This window comes from Cheilinus undulatus, linkage group 3 (assembly GCF_018320785.1).
Source record: "Cheilinus undulatus linkage group 3, ASM1832078v1, whole genome shotgun sequence".
In the NCBI taxonomy this organism is placed as follows: domain Eukaryota; kingdom Metazoa; phylum Chordata; class Actinopteri; order Labriformes; family Labridae; genus Cheilinus; species Cheilinus undulatus.
In genome coordinates, this window is record NC_054867.1 from 792,204 (window position 1) to 814,312 (window position 22,109).

At 39.8% G+C, this 22,109-nt stretch overlaps 1 protein-coding gene across 1 annotated transcript in view; it reads left to right on the top strand.

Annotated features, from left to right (window-relative positions):
* Nucleotides 1-22,109, top strand: part of LOC121506708 (ral GTPase-activating protein subunit beta-like) — a 34,749-nt gene that overhangs the window by 3,860 nt on the left and 8,780 nt on the right. Inside the window, exons 7-20 of the mRNA XM_041782560.1 lie at nucleotides 10,250-10,300; nucleotides 10,517-10,561; nucleotides 13,600-13,647; nucleotides 13,745-13,898; nucleotides 14,066-14,202; nucleotides 14,300-14,426; nucleotides 14,552-14,719; nucleotides 14,823-14,955; nucleotides 15,034-15,166; nucleotides 15,437-15,495; nucleotides 19,140-19,194; nucleotides 19,309-19,439; nucleotides 19,530-19,712; nucleotides 21,098-21,246. Coding sequence (XP_041638494.1) covers nucleotides 10,250-10,300; nucleotides 10,517-10,561; nucleotides 13,600-13,647; nucleotides 13,745-13,898; nucleotides 14,066-14,202; nucleotides 14,300-14,426; nucleotides 14,552-14,719; nucleotides 14,823-14,955; nucleotides 15,034-15,166; nucleotides 15,437-15,495; nucleotides 19,140-19,194; nucleotides 19,309-19,439; nucleotides 19,530-19,712; nucleotides 21,098-21,246 — 1,573 coding nt within the window. The remainder of the gene's footprint in view (nucleotides 1-10,249; nucleotides 10,301-10,516; nucleotides 10,562-13,599; nucleotides 13,648-13,744; nucleotides 13,899-14,065; nucleotides 14,203-14,299; nucleotides 14,427-14,551; nucleotides 14,720-14,822; nucleotides 14,956-15,033; nucleotides 15,167-15,436; nucleotides 15,496-19,139; nucleotides 19,195-19,308; nucleotides 19,440-19,529; nucleotides 19,713-21,097; nucleotides 21,247-22,109) is intronic.

The following is a 22,109-nucleotide window of genomic DNA, read 5'->3' on the forward strand; positions in this document are numbered from 1 at the left end:
TAAAGTAAACCAGCAGAGCTTGGTTTGGATCAGTAGGGTCAAAGGTCACAGTGGAAAAGCCCATGAAAGATTTTATTTAGTTTTAAAATGACCTGAGAAGTCGAGGCAGATTGAAGAGTTTTGCGTTTATAGTGTGGTGTGCAGTGAGACGCACACACCAGCAGACTCCTTTATCATTCTAAACCCGTCTACATGACTCTGTCCAATAAAGTCAGGCTATTCAACTGCAGGCCCTGGGGCCAAATCAGGCCCCTAGGTCCTTTTTGTGGCCCCATAAAGATCAATTATGTATAATTTCTGCACTGAAATACTGATATTAGTTAAACAATTGACCGTTTTGAAACATGGAGACCCCCCACACTCGCCATTTACAGGAAGTTAAGACCAGTGCTGCTCAGTGCCGCCCACTTCCACAGCCTAGTTCTAGTTCTGGATCAAGGACTCTGTTCAGTGAAAACATCACCTCATAAGGCGACCATAACAAAAATCAACATTCGGTTTCCATAGACAAATCTCTCAGAATGAGGGAAAAATGAACTGAAAAAGGCACTTCCAGGTTTGTGCTGGAGGTGTTGCTAGAGTGCATACATACCCTGGGACCGTATCTGGTGTTTTCTGTAAGTAAATACACATTATGGTGTGATCAGAGGGACCTGGACCACTAGAACCAGGAATTCTGCTCTCTAGAAGAAGAATGTCTGACCATCAGTTCATGACCTCAAGCTCAAGACTACTTGGATTACAGAGCAGGACCATGATCCCAAACACACCAGCAAGTCCACCTCTGGATGGACTAAAGACTAGATGAAGGTTCTGGAAAGGTCTTGTCAAAGTCTGGACTTAGATCTGACTGACATGCTGTGGTATGACCGTAAACAGGCCGTTCATGCTAGAAAACCCTCCAGTGAGGCTGAATGAAAACTATTCTGCAGAGAAGAATGGGACAACATTCCTCCACAGTGATGAAAAGGCACTCTGACAGGTATCACACATTCTTGCTTGCAGTTGTCGCTGTGAAGGGTGCCATAAGCAGTGGTTAGGTTTGGATGGATTTTTCACCAAAGGCAGCTCTTAGGCATGCTGAGATTGTAGGCAATGTCCAGATAGGTCGGGGAGGCCTGGGGCTTGGCTCAGGTAGACCGACACAGAACAAAGCAGGTCCTAAAGATAGGAGACTGGTAGTGGAACAGGTATGTAGACAGGAGGAAGTAGTCAGGTGTACTAAGGCTGTGGCTCAGGCTAAGCAGGGACAGTGGATGAACTGGGAGAGTGTAGAGAAGATGAAGCCGAGTTGGAGAGACCTATGGAGTACGGAAGATAGGCGGATTAAATTCCTGCTAGGGTCTACCTATGACATCCTACCATCACCCAGAACCTAAAGTGTTGGGTTGACGGGGACCCATTGTGTCCTTTGTGCTCCGAGACAGCAACGTTGAGGCACATTTTGACAGGATGTAAGATCAGTCTGTCACAAGGTAGATATACATGGAGGCATGACAGGGTTGCAGTAAAGTATGCAGTAAAGTATGCAGTAAAGTATGCAGTTAAGTATGCAGTAAAGTATGCAGTTAAGTATGCAGTAAAGTATGCAGTAAAGTATGCAGTAAAGTATGCAGTAAAGTATGCAGTTAAGTATGCAGTAAAGTATGCAGTTAAGTATGCAGTAAAGTATGCAGTAAAGTATGCAGTAAAGTATGCAGTTAAGTATGCAGCAAAGTATGCAGTTAAGTATGCAGTAAAGTATGCAGTTAAGTATGCAGTAAAGTATGCAGTAAAGTATGCAGTAAAGTATGCAGTAAAGTATGCAGTTAAGTATGCAGTAAAGTATGCAGTAAAGTATGCAGTTAAGTATGCAGTAAAGTATGCAGTAAAGTATGCAGTAAAGTATGCAGTTAAGTATGCAGTAAAGTATGCAGTTAAGTATGCAGTAAAGTATGCAGTAAAGTATGCAGTAAAGTATGCAGTAAAGTATGCAGTTAAGTATGCAGTAAAGTATGCAGTTAAGTATGCAGTAAAGTATGCAGTAAAGTATGCAGTAAAGTATGCAGTTAAGTATGCAGTAAAGTATGCAGTTAAGTATGCAGTAAAGTATGCAGTTAAGTATGCAGTAAAGTATGCAGTAAAGTATGCAGTAAAGTATGCAGTAAAGTATGCAGTTAAGTATGCAGTTAAGTATGCAGTAAAGTATGCAGTAAAGTATGCAGTAAAGTATGCAGTAAAGTATGCAGTTAAGTATGCAGCAAAGTATGCAGTTTAGTATGCAGTAAAGTATGCAGTAAAGTATGCAGTTAAGTATGCAGTAAAGTATGCAGTAAAGTATGCAGTAAAGTATGCAGTTAAGTATGCAGTTAAGTATGCAGTAAAATATGCAGTAAAGTATGCAGTTAAGTATGCAGTAAAGTATGCAGTTAAGTATGCAGTTAAGTATGCAGTAAAGTATGCAGTAAAGTATGCAGTAAAGTATGCAGTAAAGTATGCAGTTAAGTATGCAGTAAAGTATGCAGTAAAGTATGCAGTTAAGTATGCAGTTAAGTATGCAGTAAAATATGCAGTTAAGTATGCAGTTAAGTATGCAGTAAAATATGCAGTTAAGTATGCAGTAAAGTATGCAGTTAAGTATGCAGTAAAGTATGCAGTTAAGTATGCAGTAAAGTATGCAGTTAAGTATGCAGTAAAGTATGCAGTAAAGTATGCAGTTAAGTATGCAGCTAAGTATGCAGTTAAGTATGCAGTAAAGTATGCAGTAAAGTATGCAGTAAAATATGCAGTTAAGTATGCAGTAAAATATGCAGTTAAGTATGCAGTAAAGTATGCAGTAAAGTATGCAGTTAAGTATGCAGTAAAATATGCAGTTAAGTATGCAGTAAAGTATGCAGTAAAGTATGCAGTTAAGTATGCAGTACAATATTCAGTTAAGTATGCAGTAAAATATGCAGTTACGTATGCAGTAAAATATGCAGTTAAGTATGCAGTAAAGTATGCAGTAAAATATGCAGTTAAGTATGCAGTAAAATATGCAGTTAAGTATGCAGTAAAGTATGCAGTTAAGTATGCAGTTAAGTATGCAGTAAAATATGCAGTTAAGTATGCAGTAAAGTATGCAGTTAAGTATGCAGTAAAATATGCAGTTAAGTATGCAGTAAAGTATGCAGTTAAGTATGCAGTTAAGTATGCAGTAAAGTATGCAGTTAAGTATGCAGTAAAGTATGCAGTTAAGTATGCAGTTAAGTATGCAGTTAAGTATGCAGTAAAATATGCAGTTAAGTATGCAGTAAAGTATGCAGTAAAATATGCAGTAAAGTATGCAGTTAAGTATGCGGTAAAGTATGCAGTAAAATATGCAGTTAAGTATGCAGTAAAGTATGCAGTAAAGTATGCAGTAAAGTATGCAGTTAAGTATGCAGTAAAGTATGCAGTTAAGTATGCAGTTAAGTATGCAGTAAAATATGCAGTTAAGTATGCAGTAAAGTATGCAGTAAAGTATGCAGTAAAGTATGCAGTAAAATATGCAATTAAGTATGCAGTAAAATATGCAGTTAAGTATGCAGTAAAGTATGCAGTTTAGTATGCAGTAAAGTATGCAGTAAAGTATGCAGTAAAGTATGCAGTTAAGTATGCAGTAAAATATGCAGTTAAGTATGCAGTAAAGTATGCAGTAAAGTATGCAGTTAAGTATGCAGTTAAGTATGCAGTAAAATATGCAGTTAAGTATGCAGTAAAATATGCAGTTACGTATGCAGTAAAATATGCAGTTAAGTATGCAGTAAACTATGCAGTTAAGTATGCAGTAAAGTATGCAGTAAAATATGCAGTTAAGTATGCAGTAAAGTATGCAGTAAAATATGCAGTTAAGTATGCAGTAAAATATGCAGTTAAGAATGCTGTAAAGTATGCAGTAAAGTATGCAGTAAAGTATGCAGTTAAGTATGCAGTAAAGTATGCAGTAAAATATGCAGTTAAGTATGCAGTAAAGTATGCAGTAAAGTATGCAGTTAAGTATGCAGTAAAGTATGCAGTTAAGTATGCAGTAAAGTATGCAGTAAAATATGCAGTTAAGTATGCAGTAAAATATGCAGTAAAGTATGCAGTAAAGTATGCAGTTAAGTATGCAGTAAAGTATGCAGTTAAGTATGCAGTAAAATATGCAGTTAAGTATGCAGTAAAGTATGCAGTTAAGTATGCAGTTAAGTATGCAGTAAAGTATGCAGTTAAGTATGCCGAAAAACATGCAGTTAAGTATGCAGTAAAGTATGCAGTTAAGGATGCAGTAAAGTATGCAGTAAAGTATGCAGTTAAGTATGCAGTAAAGTATGCAGTAAAATATGCAGTTAAGTATGCAGTAAAATATGCAGTAAAATATGCAGTTAAGTATGCAGTAAATTATGCAGTAAAGTATGCAGTAAAGTATTCAGTTAAGTATGCAGTAAAGTATGCAGTAAAATATGCAGTTAAGTATGCAGTTAAGTATGCAGTAAACTATGCAGTTAAGTATGCAGTAAAGTATGCAGTAAAATATGCAGTTAAGTATGCAGTAAAGTATGCAGTTAAGTATGCAGTAAAATATGCAGTTAAGTATGCAGTAAAATATGCAGTTAAGTATGCAGTAAAATATGCAGTTAAGTATGCAGTAAAGTATGCAGTAAACTATGCAGTTAAGTATGCAGTTAAGTATGCAGTAAAATATGCAGTTAAGTATGCAGTAAAGTATGCAGTTTAGTATGCAGTAAAGTATGCAGTAAAGTATGCAGTAAAGTATGCAGTTAAGTATGCAGTAAAATATGCAGTTAAGTATGCAGTTAAGTATGCAGTAAAGTATGCAGTAAAGTATGCAGTTAAGTATGCAGTAAAGTATGCAGTAAAATATGCAGTTAAGTATGCAGTTAAGTATGCAGTAAACTATGCAGTTAAGTATGCAGTAAAGTATGCAGTAAAATATGCAGTTAAGTATGCAGTAAAGTATGCAGTTAAGTATGCAGTAAAATATGCAGTTAAGTATGCAGTAAAATATGCAGTTAAGTATGCAGTAAAATATGCAGTTAAGTATGCAGTAAAGTATGCAGTAAACTATGCAGTTAAGTATGCAGTTAAGTATGCAGTAAAATATGCAGTTAAGTATGCAGTAAAGTATGCAGTTTAGTATGCAGTTAAGTATGCAGTAAAGTATGCAGTAAAGTATGCAGTTAAGTATGCAGTAAAATATGCAGTTAAGTATGCAGTTAAGTATGCAGTAAAGTATGCAGTAAAGTATGCAGTAAAATATGCAGTTAAGTATGCAGTAAAATATGCAGTTAAGTATGCAGTAAAATATGCAGTTAAGTATGCAGTAAAGTATGCAGTAAACTATGCAGTTAAGTATGCAGTAAAGTATGCAGTAAAATATGCAGTTAAGTATGCAGTAAAGTATGCAGTAAAATATGCAGTTAAGTATGCAGTAAAGTATGCAGTTAAGTATGCAGTAAAGTATGCAGTAATGTATGCAGTAAAGTATGCAGTAAAATATGCAGTTAAGTATGCAGTAAAATGTGCAGTAAAATATGCAGTTAAGTATGCAGTAAAGTATGCAGTAAAGTATGCAGTTAAGTATGCAGTAAAGTATGCAGTAAAATATGCAGTTAAGTATGCAGTAAAGTATGCAGTAAAGTGTGCTGTAAAGTATGCAGTTAAGTATGCAGTAAAGTATGCAGTTAAGTATGCAGTTAAGTATGCAGTTAAGTATGCAGTAAAGTATGCAGTAAAATATGCAGTTAAGTATGCAGTAAAATATGCAGTTAAGTATGCAGTAAAATATGCAGTTAAGTATGCAGTAAAGTATGCAGTAAAGTATGCAGTTAAGTATGCAGTAAAGTATGCAGTAAAATATGCAGTTAAGTATGCAGTAAAGTATGCAGTAAAATATGCAGTTAAGTATGCAGTAAAGTATGCAGTTAAGTATGCAGTAAAGTATGCAGTAAAGTATGCAGTTAAGTATGCAGTAAAGTATTCAGTTAAGTATGCAGTAAAGTATGCAGTAAAATATGCAGTTAAGTATGCAGTAAAATGTGCAGTAAAATATGCAGTTAAGTATGCAGTAAAGTATGCAGTAAAGTATGCAGTTAAGTATGCAGTAAAGTATGCAGTAAAATATGCAGTTAAGTATGCAGTTAAGTATGCAGTAAACTATGCAGTTAAGTATGCAGTAAAGTATGCAGTAAAATATGCAGTTAAGTATGCAGTAAAGTATGCAGTTAAGTATGCAGTAAAATATGCAGTTAAGTATGCAGTAAAATATGCAGTTAAGTATGCAGTAAAATATGCAGTTAAGTATGCAGTAAAGTATGCAGTAAACTATGCAGTTAAGTATGCAGTTAAGTATGCAGTAAAATATGCAGTTAAGTATGCAGTAAAGTATGCAGTTTAGTATGCAGTAAAGTATGCAGTAAAGTATGCAGTAAAGTATGCAGTTAAGTATGCAGTAAAATATGCAGTTAAGTATGCAGTTAAGTATGCAGTAAAGTATGCAGTAAAGTATGCAGTTAAGTATGCAGTAAAGTATGCAGTAAAATATGCAGTTAAGTATGCAGTTAAGTATGCAGTAAACTATGCAGTTAAGTATGCAGTAAAGTATGCAGTAAAATATGCAGTTAAGTATGCAGTAAAGTATGCAGTTAAGTATGCAGTAAAATATGCAGTTAAGTATGCAGTAAAATATGCAGTTAAGTATGCAGTAAAATATGCAGTTAAGTATGCAGTAAAGTATGCAGTAAACTATGCAGTTAAGTATGCAGTTAAGTATGCAGTAAAATATGCAGTTAAGTATGCAGTAAAGTATGCAGTTTAGTATGCAGTTAAGTATGCAGTAAAGTATGCAGTAAAGTATGCAGTTAAGTATGCAGTAAAATATGCAGTTAAGTATGCAGTTAAGTATGCAGTAAAGTATGCAGTAAAGTATGCAGTAAAATATGCAGTTAAGTATGCAGTAAAATATGCAGTTAAGTATGCAGTAAAATATGCAGTTAAGTATGCAGTAAAGTATGCAGTAAACTATGCAGTTAAGTATGCAGTAAAGTATGCAGTAAAATATGCAGTTAAGTATGCAGTAAAGTATGCAGTAAAATATGCAGTTAAGTATGCAGTAAAGTATGCAGTTAAGTATGCAGTAAAGTATGCAGTAATGTATGCAGTAAAGTATGCAGTAAAATATGCAGTTAAGTATGCAGTAAAATGTGCAGTAAAATATGCAGTTAAGTATGCAGTAAAGTATGCAGTAAAGTATGCAGTTAAGTATGCAGTAAAGTATGCAGTAAAATATGCAGTTAAGTATGCAGTAAAGTATGCAGTAAAGTGTGCTGTAAAGTATGCAGTTAAGTATGCAGTAAAGTATGCAGTTAAGTATGCAGTTAAGTATGCAGTTAAGTATGCAGTAAAGTATGCAGTAAAATATGCAGTTAAGTATGCAGTAAAATATGCAGTTAAGTATGCAGTAAAATATGCAGTTAAGTATGCAGTAAAGTATGCAGTAAAGTATGCAGTTAAGTATGCAGTAAAGTATGCAGTAAAATATGCAGTTAAGTATGCAGTAAAGTATGCAGTAAAATATGCAGTTAAGTATGCAGTAAAGTATGCAGTTAAGTATGCAGTAAAGTATGCAGTAAAGTATGCAGTTAAGTATGCAGTAAAGTATTCAGTTAAGTATGCAGTAAAGTATGCAGTAAAATATGCAGTTAAGTATGCAGTAAAATGTGCAGTAAAATATGCAGTTAAGTATGCAGTAAAGTATGCAGTAAAGTATGCAGTTAAGTATGCAGTAAAGTATGCAGTAAAATATGCAGTTAAGTATGCAGTAAAGTATGCAGTAAAGTATGCAGTAAAGTATGCAGTTAAGTATGCAGTAAAGTATGCAGTAAAATATGCAGTTAAGTATGCAGTAAAGTATGCAGTAAAATATGCAGTTAAGTATGCATATTTTACTGCTTAACATCCTCACCGTCTAAGTATGCAGTTAAGTATGCAGTTAAGTATGCAGTTAAGTATGCAGTAAAGTATGCAGTAAAATATGCAGTTACGTATGCAGTAAAATATGCAGTTAAGTATGCAGTAAAGTATGCAGTTAAGTATGCAGTTAAGTATGCAGTAAAGTATGCAGTTAAGTATGCAGTTAAGTATGCAGTTAAGTATGCAGTTAAGTATGCAGTAAAGTATGCAGTTAAGTATGCAGTTAAGTATGCAGTAAAGTATGCAGTTAAGTATGCAGTTAAGTATGCAGTAAAGTATGCAGTTAAGTATGCAGTTAAGTATGCAGTAAAGTATGCAGTTAAGTATGCAGTTAAGTATGCAGTTAAGTATGCAGTAAAATATGCAGTTAAGTATGCAGTAAAATATGCAGTTAAGTATGCAGTAAAGTATGCAGTAAACTATGCAGTTAAGTATGCAGTTAAGTATGCAGTAAAATATGCAGTTAAGTATGCAGTAAAGTATGCAGTTTAGTATGCAGTTAAGTATGCAGTAAAGTATGCAGTAAAGTATGCAGTTAAGTATGCAGTAAAATATGCAGTTAAGTATGCAGTTAAGTATGCAGTAAAGTATGCAGTAAAATATGCAGTTAAGTATGCAGTAAAATATGCAGTTAAGTATGCAGTAAAATATGCAGTTAAGTATGCAGTAAAGTATGCAGTAAACTATGCAGTTAAGTATGCAGTAAAGTATGCAGTAAAATATGCAGTTAAGTATGCAGTAAAGTATGCAGTAAAATATGCAGTTAAGTATGCAGTAAAGTATGCAGTTAAGTATGCAGTAAAGTATGCAGTAATGTATGCAGTAAAGTATGCAGTAAAATATGCAGTTAAGTATGCAGTAAAATGTGCAGTAAAATATGCAGTTAAGTATGCAGTAAAGTATGCAGTAAAGTATGCAGTTAAGTATGCAGTAAAGTATGCAGTAAAATATGCAGTTAAGTATGCAGTAAAGTATGCAGTAAAGTGTGCTGTAAAGTATGCAGTTAAGTATGCAGTAAAGTATGCAGTTAAGTATGCAGTTAAGTATGCAGTTAAGTATGCAGTAAAGTATGCAGTAAAATATGCAGTTAAGTATGCAGTAAAATATGCAGTTAAGTATGCAGTAAAATATGCAGTTAAGTATGCAGTAAAGTATGCAGTAAAGTATGCAGTTAAGTATGCAGTAAAGTATGCAGTAAAATATGCAGTTAAGTATGCAGTAAAGTATGCAGTAAAATATGCAGTTAAGTATGCAGTAAAGTATGCAGTTAAGTATGCAGTAAAGTATGCAGTAAAGTATGCAGTTAAGTATGCAGTAAAGTATTCAGTTAAGTATGCAGTAAAGTATGCAGTAAAATATGCAGTTAAGTATGCAGTAAAATGTGCAGTAAAATATGCAGTTAAGTATGCAGTAAAGTATGCAGTAAAGTATGCAGTTAAGTATGCAGTAAAGTATGCAGTAAAATATGCAGTTAAGTATTCAGTAAAGTATGCAGTAAAGTATGCAGTAAAGTATGCAGTTAAGTATGCAGTAAAGTATGCAGTAAAATATGCAGTTAAGTATGCAGTAAAGTATGCAGTAAAATATGCAGTTAAGTATGCATATTTTACTGCTTAACATCCTCACCGTCTAAGTATGCAGTTAAGTATGCAGTTAAGTATGCAGTTAAGTATGCAGTAAAGTATGCAGTAAAATATGCAGTTACGTATGCAGTAAAATATGCAGTTAAGTATGCAGTAAAGTATGCAGTTAAGTATGCAGTTAAGTATGCAGTAAAGTATGCAGTTAAGTATGCAGTTAAGTATGCAGTTAAGTATGCAGTTAAGTATGCAGTTAAGTATGCAGTAAAGTATGCAGTTAAGTATGCAGTTAAGTATGCAGTAAAGTATGCAGTTAAGTATGCAGTTAAGTATGCAGTAAAGTATGCAGTTAAGTATGCAGTTAAGTATGCAGTAAAGTATGCAGTTAAGTATGCAGTTAAGTATGCAGTTTAGTATGCAATACTGCATACCATGTTGGACAGTAGAGTACCGTGCTGAGAGTCAGTCTGTGGTTTCAGCTGAGCTAGGTCTACCTAAGCTGGCCTACAGGCCTCATTTCAATGAAAATGATCTAGAATGAGCTTATCATCATGCAGTTAGCTCTCCAACAAAACAGGAAAATAAATATCAGCTTTCTGAGAAAAAGGTCTAATAATTGTTTTTTGATATTTAAGAAAAAAAATTATACTAAATAAAGTTCTGACATGTAACAGTCTCCTTGTCGTATGTTCCTGCAGGATTAGCTGTGGTCAACAAAGAGCCGATGGAGCAGCTGCAGTCACACACTGGTACTCATCACACACTCTGATAATCAAACATCACATACTCAGATATTCAAAAATTACACACACCCATGAAGTCACATCAACAATGATACACATGCAGAAACCCTGGATCTCACAGATTTCCTTTACATCCATACACACACACATCACACACAGTGTCTTTGTTGTTGGTGCTACTGCCACATTTAACTACATTTGCATTTTGCTGTGTTCCTCCAGGACTGTCTTCATGGACCAATCTCAGAGACCGTCTGCCGTCTATCGGTAAACCAATTATAGTCTCATCTAATCTAATCTAATCTATTCTGATCTAATCTTATCATATCTAATCTAATCTGATCTAATCTAATTTAATCTAATCTAATCTAATCTAATCTAATTTAATCTAATCTAATATCTAATCTAATACAATCTATTCTAATCTAATCTGATGTAATCTAATCTAATCTAATCTAATCTGATATAATCTAATCTAATATCTAATCTGATACAATCTATTCTAATCTAATCTGATGTAATCTAATCTAATCTAATCTAATATCTAATCTAATTTGATCTAATCTAATCTGATCTAATCTAATTTAAACTAATCTAAAATCTAATCTAATATCTAATCTAATACAATCTAGTCTAATCTAATCTGATGTAATCTAATCTAATCTAATCTAATCTAATCTAATCTGATCTAATTTAATCTAAACTAGTCTAATCTAATCTTATCTAATATCTAATCTCTAATCTAATGTAATCTAATCTAATCTAGTCTAATCTAATCTCTTCTAATCTAATCAATCTGATCAAATCTAATCTGATACATTAATCTCTAACCTCTAATCTAATCTCATCTCATCTCATCTCATCTCATCTCATCTAATCTGAGTAACAGCAGTCCATATCTGTTCCATACACTACAGGGGTCCTCTAGACAGAGCTGCTCTGACAGTTAACATCCTCACCAGGAAGCCCTTGGAGCTGGTTGTCGTGGACTTTAGTCCTTGGAGCTGGTTGTTGTGGACTTTAGTCAGTGCATAATCTATTCTGATCTAATCTTATCAAATCCAATCTAATCTGATCTAATCTAATCTAATCTCATCTCTAATCTAATGTCTAATCTAATTTGATCTAATCTAATCTGATCTAATCTGGTTAATCTCATCTCATCTCTAATCTCTAATCTTTAATCTGTAATCTCATCCCATCTAATCTAATTTAGAGCTGGTTGTAGTGGACTTTAGTCCTTGGAGCTGGTTGTCGTGGACTTTAGTCCTTGGAGCTGGTTGTCGTGGACTTTAGTCCTTGGAGCTGGTTGTAGTGGACTTTAGTCCTTGGAGCTGGTTGTCGTGGACTTTAGTCCTTGGAGCTGGTTGTAGTGGACTTTAGTCCTTGGAGCTGGTTGTCGTGGACTTTAGTCCTTGGAGCTGGTTGTAGTGGACTTTAGTCCTTGGAGCTGGTTGTCGTGGACTTTAGTCCTTGGAGCTGGTTGTCGTGGACTTTAGTTCCTTGAGCTGGTTGTCATGGACTTTAGTCCTTGGAGCTGGTTGTCATGGACTTGAGTCCTTGGAGCTGGTTGTAGTGGACTTTAGTTCCTTGAGCTGGTTGTAGTGGACTTTAGTCCTTGGAGCTGGTTGTCGTGGACTTTAGTCCTTGGAGCTGGTTGTCGTGGACTTTAGTCCTTGGAGCTGGTTGTCGTGGACTTTAGTCCTTGGAGCTGGTTGTCGTGGACTTTAGTCCTTGAGCTGGTTGTCTCGGACTTTAGTCCTTGGAGCTGGTTGTCGTGGACTTTAGTCCTTGAGCTGGTTGTCGTGGACTTTAGTCCTTGAGCTGGTTGTCTCGGACTTTAGTCATTGGAGCTGGTTGTCGTGGACTTTAGTCCTTGAGCTGGTTGTCTCGGACTTTAGTCCTTGGAGCTGGTTGTCGTGGACTTTAGTCCTTGAGCTGGTTGTCTCGGACTTTAGTCCTTGGAGCTGGTTGTGGACTTTCGTCCTTGAGCTGGGTGTCGTGGACTTTAGTCCTTGAGCTGGTTGTCTCGGACTTTAGTCATTGGAGCTGGTTGTCGTGGACTTTAGTCCTTGAGCTGGTTGTCTCGGACTTTAGTCCTTGAGCTGGTTGTCTCGGACTTTAGTCCTTGGAGCTGGTTGTCGTGGACTTTAGTCCTTGGAGCTGGTTGTAGTGGACTTTAGTTCCTTGAGCTGGTTGTAGTGGACTTTAGTCCTTGGAGCTGGTTGTCGTGGACTTTAGTTCCTTGGAGCTGGTTGTCGTGGACTTTAGTCCTTGGAGCTGGTTGTCGTGGACTTTAGTCCTTGGAGCTGGTTGTCGTGGACTTTAGTCCTTGAGCTGGTTGTCTCGGACTTTAGTCCTTGGAGCTGGTTGTCGTGGACTTTAGTCCTTGAGCTGGTTGTCGTGGACTTTAGTCCTTGAGCTGGTTGTAGTGGACTTTAGTCCTTGGAGCTGGTTGTCGTGGACTTTAGTCCTTGAGCTGGTTGTAGTGGACCTTAGTCCTTGGAGCTGGTTGTCGTGGACTTTAGTCCTTGAGCTGGTTGTAGTGGACCTTAGTCCTTGAACTGGTTGTAGTGGACCTTAGTCCTTGAGCTGGTTGTAGTGGACTTTAGTCCTTGAGCTGGCTGTAGTGGACTTTAGTTCCTTGGAGCTGGTTGTCGTGGACTTTAGTTCCTTGGAGCTGGTTGTCGTGGACTTTAGTCCTTGAGCTGGTTGTCGTGGACTTTAGTCCTTGAGCTGGTTGTCGTGGACTTTAGTCCTTGAGCTGGTTGTCTCGGACTTTAGTCATTGGAGCTGGTTGTCGTGGACTTTAGTCCTTGAGCTGGGTGTACTGGACTTTAGTCCTTGGAGCTGGTTGTCGTGGACTTTAGTCCTTGGAGCTGGTTGTCGTGGACTTTAGTCCTTGGAGCTGGTTGTCGTGGACTTTAGTCCTTGGAGCTGGTTGTAGTGGACTTTAGTCCTTGGAGCTGGTTGTCGTGGACTTTAGTCCTTGGAGCTGGTTGTCGTGGACTTTAGTCCTTGAGCTGGTTGTCAGTTCTGAATGGTTCAGTCAGTGCATGTTTATAACCGTACAGAGACATGGGTGAGGACAGGGATTGTGAGATAGTAGATACTTTATCAGAGAAGAACAATCATGGCTGGTAGAGCATGATGCCTGGACCAATAGAACAGTGGAGCAGCCTGATTAGAGCTGTAACGGTTCAGACCTCAGAGTCTCTCTCAGGTGTCTCCTGCTGTAAAAACCGTTTTCATCATGAGCCTGAACCGTCTTTAGAGAAGGTCTAATCTCTACCTCGTCTCCTCAGGTGTTACGGTGACAAAGAGCCCGTTCAGAGACCGCCTCCCCCCCTACGGTAAGCCCCGGCCTCCTGCCTACCTGCTTCTTTCTATTGGCTGTTTCAGTGTCCTAAATAAGGACGCTGTGGCTCACCTGTCTTCCTGTCTCCTCAGGTCTCTCCCGGCCTCGCTCTGGCAGTGCCCCGCCCACTCCTGTGAATGTATTGACCCTGCCAAGTGCCCCGCCCCCTAGCAGCTCCCCGCCTCCCCATACCAGACGACTGAAAGCTGGGAACGTGTCCAAGGCAACCGGCAAAGCTCCAACGGTATGACTGGTGGAATCAGAGCACCTGAACAGGTGTACTCTCTTACCTGCCCAGGTGTACATGTGTCTGTATGCTCACTGATACATCACTCATTACCCATCAGGCCACATGTCACCTGTCTCTCTCTCCTCCCTCAGACTTCACCACTCCATCCCTGGAAGTCTCCCACCTGTTCTCCCTCATACTGTCCCCCTTTAAGCTCCTCCCCCCGCCCCTCCCCTTCCCCCCTCAGGTGTAATGTGGACTCCCTCCTCCACCTGTTTGGTCGCTGGCTGTTCGATGCTGCTCTAGTCAGCAGAGACCCAGGTCAGCCTAGCTACACAGTGCTACTGTAGTTAGACCACATCAGTGCTGCAGGTGAGCATCCACCTGATGAACTCCCTGTGTGCTTCCTCTCCAGCAGACCAGAGTGATGTCACTGTGATGTCAGAGCGCTGGGCCGCGGGTCGGGCCGAGGCCCACGGGACGCTCTGCCGGATCTTCACCTGTAAGAAGTCTTCAGAGGACATCCTGCCGGTCTACCTGTCCAGGTAAAGTCTTTTCCTTGGTGTTTCTCAGTCATTCACCTGATGATGATCAGACTGTTGGTTTCTCTGGGTGTTTGTCTGTCCATCTCTAAAAACAAAAGTGTCTTCGCTCCTCTGTCCCCCCTCAGGTTTTACCTGGTCCTCCTGCAGGCTCTCCAGGTGTCAGAGGAGCCGTGTCCTCCTGTTCTCGCCGCCATCTTGCTGAACTCCACCAGTCTGTTCTGCTGTGATCTGAGCGGAGTCAACCTGCTGCTACCTGCCTTCATCTCAGCGCTGGAGAGCGTGCTGCTGGACAGGTAGACCAGGACGCAGAATATCACACCTGTAGTCTGTAACCTGCAGGTCCAGGGAGGCGTGTCTGCAGGTAAAGGTCTACCTCTCTGCCTTCCTCTCCTCCAGGGAGCTGCTCAGTTTTAAGGCCTTTGTGAATCCAGTGGATTTAAGACGAGCTTCAATCCTCATCCTGTTGTCTCTGCTGCCCCTCCCACTGCAGTTTCCCTCCGTCCAATCAAAGGTGAGCTCCCACACACCTGTGCACACCTGGCTTGGGGCTTGGATCAGGTATCATGCATATTCTTCTGGTTTGTACCTGTCTACACAGTACATTCAGTCATCCAACAGGCGGCTCAGTGGTGATGACATCGCAGCAGGTAGCTTCCTGTCCATGAAGCCCCGCCTACTCAGCGTTCTGCTGGGAGCTCTGCAGACAGAGACAGACACCCTCAACACCCAGACCATCCTCTGTGAGTCTCGGGTCTCATTGGGACACTGAACATCAGTGGTCAGACCTCTGCTGGGACTAACCTGGGCAAAGGGGGGTTCCTACTAGACCGTCCTGGGAATTTTTAATCCTAACAGCCTAACCGGGTCTTTAGCGCCGCTCTACCTCAGCCACGCTAATGATGGGAGGTGTTCACTAGAACATAATTCCTGTATTTATAGTACAGACTGCTTGTATCAGAGCTCAGAGCAGCTGGTTACTTCCTGTTGACCTCTTGTGTGTTTTTTCATAGCGGCCATGTTGAATCTGGTCCAGGACTCGGCTCTGTTAGAAGCAGCAGGACAAACACAGGTAAGTTCATTTATTTTCAAACCTTATGAATTTAGGGAAAAACTCTTATAAACCCTAATTCTCAAAAAAAATGGGGACACCATGTAAAATGTGAATAAAAATAGAAAGCAGTGGGCGTGCCGGTAGTCGAGTGGTTAAGGCACACGCCACATACACAGGCGACCCGCGTTCGAATCCGGCCCATGGCACTATCTCCTGCATGTCCCTCCCCGCTCTCTCCCCTGTTTCCGACTCTATCCACTGTCCTATCAAAATAAAGGCAAAAAGGCCAAAAATAAATCTTTAAAAACAAATAGAAAGCAGTGATCTGCCAATCGTTTTCAGCGCATCACAACGACAAGATATACGATAAACATGAGGCCAGATGCTCCTCACATTGGTTTGATTTACTGCTGTTGTTTTTTGTCATGGGACGATGTGCCCCAGACCGTGACCCCAGGACCCTGATGGTACCGGACAAAGACAAACCCGGTTACAGCCAGTGTTCATTTCATTGACTGAAACTACACTAAAACTAAAAGACATTTCATCTAAAGCAGGGGTGTCACACTCAACCACAGCAGGGGCTGGATCCTGGATTCAGGACTAACCTGAGGACCTAACAGGGTCCTATTTTTAACCAGAAACTGTCAGCCTCATTTCAGCAGTAATAAATGATGGATTTTGACACCTTGGCATAGTTAATGTGAGATTTCCAGTTTAATTTATCGTCAATGATTACACCAAACATTTATTTTTCATTTCTTCATTTATCCTGATCTTATAGCCGAGGTCTGACGCTCAGTTTCCATAGAAGGATGACTTCTGTTTTTCAGAGGTGATTTGTTATCATTTTTAAACGTCTGCACTTCTCTGCATGCAGACGTAGATTCAGGTGTTCCTCACAACAAGAGATCGCTGTATCATCAGCAAATCAGATAAACTTCAGTGACTCAGAAATCAAACATTAGTCTTTAATATTAGTCTGACCAGCAGAGCTCTGAGGCTCCACACCGAGTCTGTTCATGTGGATGATGCCCCTCCTCCTAACAGCTGGTTGGCCAATCATGAGCCAGCCCTCCGATGTCGTACCTCTGTACTTCAGACAATGCTAATAATCAAGAATATATCTGTTTCTCTCTGGAGCATTGAGGACTCTGTTGTTGTGAGTGAAGTGGTTCTGTTTCTCTGGATTCATGGTTGATCAGAGCAGGGGGAGTGGCTTATCCAGGGGGAGTGGCTAATCCAGGGGGAGTGGCTGATCCAGGCCTGGTTCAGACTATTAGTTTAGTCATTTAGCCTCTTAGAGAGATTTTCTAATGTTTGTGATAGCTGTGAAAACAGACTGGACAACAGTCTGCTGACGTGTTTATCACCTGGTTAGTAAAGTAGGACGACTTTGGCTATTTTCATTCCTGAGGGAAATTTCCCGCCACGAGAGAACAGTTTCAGAGAAAAGGTGAAACAATACAGTCAATCATTTCTAAATGAAGGTCATATTAAAACCATTCCAGCCTGTTGATTTTTTTATTTTTTAGTTTGAGCACAAAATTATTCCCTTCTCATCCGTTATTTTCATGAACATTGAATAGGAATTTAATTCAATGACACTACTGACTCCTACACTGTAAAACTAAATTAGTTGAGCTTACCTAAAAAATATGGAAACTCGTTGCCTCAAAAATAACAAGTAAACTACACTTGATGTTTGTGAGTTAAAAAAACATGTTGACTTTTAGTGTGCAGTACTTGTTCTACATGAACTATTAAAGTTTAAATCAGTGATTTGATGTGCTCAAACCTGAGACTGAAATGTTAATTTAAGTTTGCAGGACTGAGGCTAAATCATCTACTTTGACTGTGCAGTTCTTATCATTTCACCTAAGCTGGTCTAACTGTGCCAACATTTACAACAATGGCTGTTAGTGACCCGCTGCACCAGTAGGTATTTTATTATTGTTTTATTATTGTATTATTATTATTATTGTCAGTGTCATTCACTATTCATAGCCATTAATAACATTAACATCGCCCCCTATGTAACTGAGACAGCAACTTTACTCATGGTGAATTTTATTTATTTATTTTATTTAACCTTTAACCAGGAGCAAACCTCTTAGAGATTAAAAAAATCTCTTTTTCAAAAGTGTTCTGACCAAGACAGCAGAGTTCATAAAGGTTTAGTGCCCAAAGGCATTCTGGGAAAACTGCAGATTTGTCACAACTTGAATAATTTGAGTAATAACAAAAATACTTCAATAGTTTGAGTACTGTTCACTTCAAACTAAAATGAGTTCTATCAGCTCTTAAAAATAGAGCTGAAATTGCTGTTTTGGATTTTTAAGTAAACACAACTTCATTTGTTTAAACCAAGTAAACTAAAGTAACTGAGCCGAGAAGTACAAGTAACTAACCTCACAGAGCAGATGGACACGCCCGTTTCCGTGTTTCTCTCTGGTGAATCCGTCTTCAAAGCTCCCATCTGAACCGTTTGTCCCGGTTAGAAAGTGACAGGACCAATCAGAGACGAGGGGCGGTACTTTCAGGCGTGGCAGAGTCGTGACGTAAACAAGCAGCAGCAAGAGCTGGTGCAGTGATGGAGGAAGAGATTAGCGTGGATGCTGCTAAAGCGCCAGTTTGATCAGAACTTGAGGACATTTCTTGGTTAAAAGAAGAACAGAGAACAGCAGTGAGCTGTTTTCTTTTCAAAAACCACAAAAGTCGAGTACTGACACGTCTACAGTCACCATGGTTTGCGTTATTCCTCAGTAGCTTGCTAGCAGCTACGTCACGTGTTTTGTTGCTCTGATTGGCCCGTAGAGATGTGACAGACAGAACGTTCATCCAATCATACTCCGAGTTTTTTTCAAAGCCTCTGCCTTTTCTCAAATGTTTCCTATTGAAGCTTTCCCAGACGGATGTGTTTCACACATCCATCTACTGACAGACTGGCAGCCGGTGTTAGGGCGGAGCTCAGAGACGCTGCACGTCTCACACACACAGAATTTTTAAATTTGAGCTCTCCTCTATTTCATTGGACGAGAGGCGGGGCACACCCTGTACTGAGATAGACAAACAACTGGACATGCATAAACATGTTTTTGGTGGTGGGAGGAAGCCGGAGAACCCGGAGAGAACCCACACATGCACAGGGAGAACACGCTAACCCCATGGGTCAACCCCTGCACCGCCGTGCAGCCCTTACAGAGCATTATGAAGCACAAATACAACCACAGAAACCCCTGATATAAATATATCATAGACAGAACACCTGGTATAAATATGTGAGCAAGAATGGGAAAGAATTCCTCCTCCAGAACTTGGCCTTCACTCCACTGACGCTTCAGTTTGCTTGGGTTGAGTGTTGTTAGAGAAGGTGATGGAAAACAGTGGTTAACACGCTCCTGTCCCAACCTTTTTGGAACATTCTGCAAGCGTCAGATTCATAACAAGTAAATATTATCAATGAAACAATAGACTAAATAACTGTGGTCATTACATATCTGTCTGTGCTGTTCAGTTGAGTTTAAGTTGAAAAGGATTTAAAAATACCCTGACCTGTTTTTATTGACATGTTACACACTGTCCCAACTTTTTTGAAAGTTTCAAAGTTTCCAAAATATCCCTCTGAACGTGCCAGACTAAAACTTTACCCCTGTTTCTAGAACACCGAGCGTCATCGTGGAACCAGCAGCCCAAATAAACGCGGCAGAGGAAACGGTATTCAACCACGATGACAGGTTTTCAAACTGCTGCTCTGCAGAGTATTTAAGTTTTTAACTCTGTGTTTGTGTTTGTGCGCATGCATGAATGTGTTTCCATGGCAACGAGCAGTGCAGTCTGACTCGGCAGGAATCCTCTGGGTTCAGTTTGTCCGCCTGCTGACTCAGCGTCTGTCGGCCCAGTGGAGGAACGACTCAGCTCTTTGTCTGTCTGTGCTGGAAGTACTGGGAGGACTGGCCAAGGTGGACCCTTGCAGACTCCACCCACAAGAATGCACAACATGATGATGATGATGATGATGTTCCTCACTGCAACCTCCTGTTCTCCTGCAGGTGGAGGTGACTGTGGAGGAGAACGAGCGGCGGCGAGCGCTCAGTTTGATCTGTAGTTACATCGTGTTTCAGTGCAGTCGTCCTGCTCCGCTTCACTCCAGAGACCTGCACTCCATCATCATCGCCACGTTCTACTGTCTGAACGTCTGGATAACACGACACCCGTCACTGCTCCAACACCAGGTAACCATAACAACGGCTAAAAAACACTAGGTTACCATAACAATGACTAAAAAAACACTAGGTTACCATAACAACGGCTAAAAAAACACTAGGTTACCATAACAACGGCTAAAAAACACTAGGTTACCATAACAATGACTAAAAAAACACTAGGTTACCATAACAACGGCTAAAAAACACTAGGTTACCATAACAATGACTAAAAAAACACTAGGTTACCATAACAACGGCTAAAAAACACTAGGTTACCATAACAACGGCTAAAAAACACTAGGTTACCATAACAATGACTAAAAAAACACTAGGTTACCATAACAACGGCTAAAAAACACTAGGTTACCATAACAATGACTAAAAAAACACTAGGTTACCATAACAACGGCTAAAAAACACTAGGTTACCATAACAATGACTAAAAAAACACTAGGTTACCATAACAACGGCTAAAAAACACTAGGTTACCATAACAATGACTAAAAAAACACAAGGTAACCATAACAACGGCTTAAAAAAACACTAGGTTACCATAACAATGACTAAAAAAACACCAGGTTACCATGACAATGACTAAAAAAACACTAGGTTACCATAACAACGGCTTAAAAAAACACTAGGTTACCATAACAATGACTAAAAAAACACCAGGTTACCATGACAACGACTAAAAAAACACTAGGTTACCATAACAACGGCTAAAAAACACTAGGTTACCATAACAACGGCTAAAAAAACACTAGGTTACCATAACAACGGCTAAAAAAAACACCAGGTTACCATAACAACGGCTAAAAAACACTAGGTTACCATAACAACGGCTAAAAAAAAACCAGGTTACCATAACAACGGCTAAAAAATAAACCCACTAGGTAACCATAACAACGGCCTCTTTCTCCTGAAGTGAAGCTGATTGGTCTGGCCATTCTCTGACAGCATCCTTGCGTGATGCTTTCAGTTTGGATCCACCTGATGACAGATATGGACTCTGGCTAATCCTTTGGCTTTTTCCAGGTGATGCCATTGTGCTACCTCATACGCCTCTGCTGAAACCAAAGAGTGACGTCACTGAGAACGGATCTATTCAGTCTATTCAGACTCTGGTTTCTGCTGGTCATGAAGTGGTCTCTGCAGAAGTCTGAGCTCTGTGATTCATAGTCCAGGACTGGAGACTGATTCTGTCCCTGAGAGCAGTCTAAGGAGGATTCTTTGATCCTCCCTGAGGAGATCCACGGTTCTGTAGGATTGAGTATAGCATGACCTGAACTGATCCTGACACAGCAGCAGACAGCAGAGGCTTCCTGTGAATTCATCACCTTTCTGAACCATAGGTCAGACGCTGATATGATAAAAAGCATCCTTATCATGTGGTTTTACTGGTGTGATTTCAGGAGAGTCTGCTTGAGGTCCTGGAAATCGTAGAGTTGGGGATTTCAGGCAGTAAGTCGAGACAGGAGCAGGAAGTGAGGAGTAAAGAGGAGAAGGATCTAAACCCGGTTTCTCTGAGAGTGAAGGAGGCAGCTGAGGCCACGCTGAGCTGGTGAGTAAAACAAACACACCTGCAGAGGTTAACTACATCACTGAAGGCCTTGAACTCATGTCACCATCAAGGAGCCAAACTCCACAGAGGTGAAGATGTTTAGAGGAAGCACCGTACGGGTCTGTCTGACCCTCTGCGGGTTTAGCCTCTAGATGCTCATGACTCCCACAGATTCGTCTGACCAACGTTCCAAATGTTGAGGTTTTCTGGCACACCTTCGCCAACTGCCAAGGTTCCAGGAGGATGAATAAGTCTGGAAGAAACAGAAAGATCCAGAAACACACCGCAAACATCGTTATAAAGACCAGATTGAGATTTAAAATAATTAAAAAATATCAAAAAGATGCAAAAGGACAATGATGCAACCAATCAGATACATGCACATATACATACCAGCCAATCATAGTGCAACACCAAATGGTTGGATAAATGGTCATGTGATACAGACCAGCAGACAGGGAGGCAGGGGGGCGTGTCTGACAGAGAACCTGAGTACACTTAGACCTTTATTTGGTGCCACTTAGGTTCTTTTTAGAACCTTCATCTAGTCTTTAGTCCATTCAGAGGTGGACTTGCTGGTGTGTTTGGGATCATGGTCCTGCTCCAGAACCCAAGTGGTCTTGATCTTGAGGTCATGAACTGATGGTCAGACATTCTCCTTCAGGATTTTCTGCTAGAGAGCAGAATTCATGGTTCTAGTGGTCCAGGTCCTGGTCCAGACCATCACACTACCACCACCATGTCTGACTGCTGGTCTGATGTTCTTCTGTGTTAGTTTGACTCCAGATGAACGGGATGCACACCTTCCAGAAAGTTCCTCTTCTGTCTGGTCAGTCCTCAGAATATTTCCCAGAAGTCTTTGG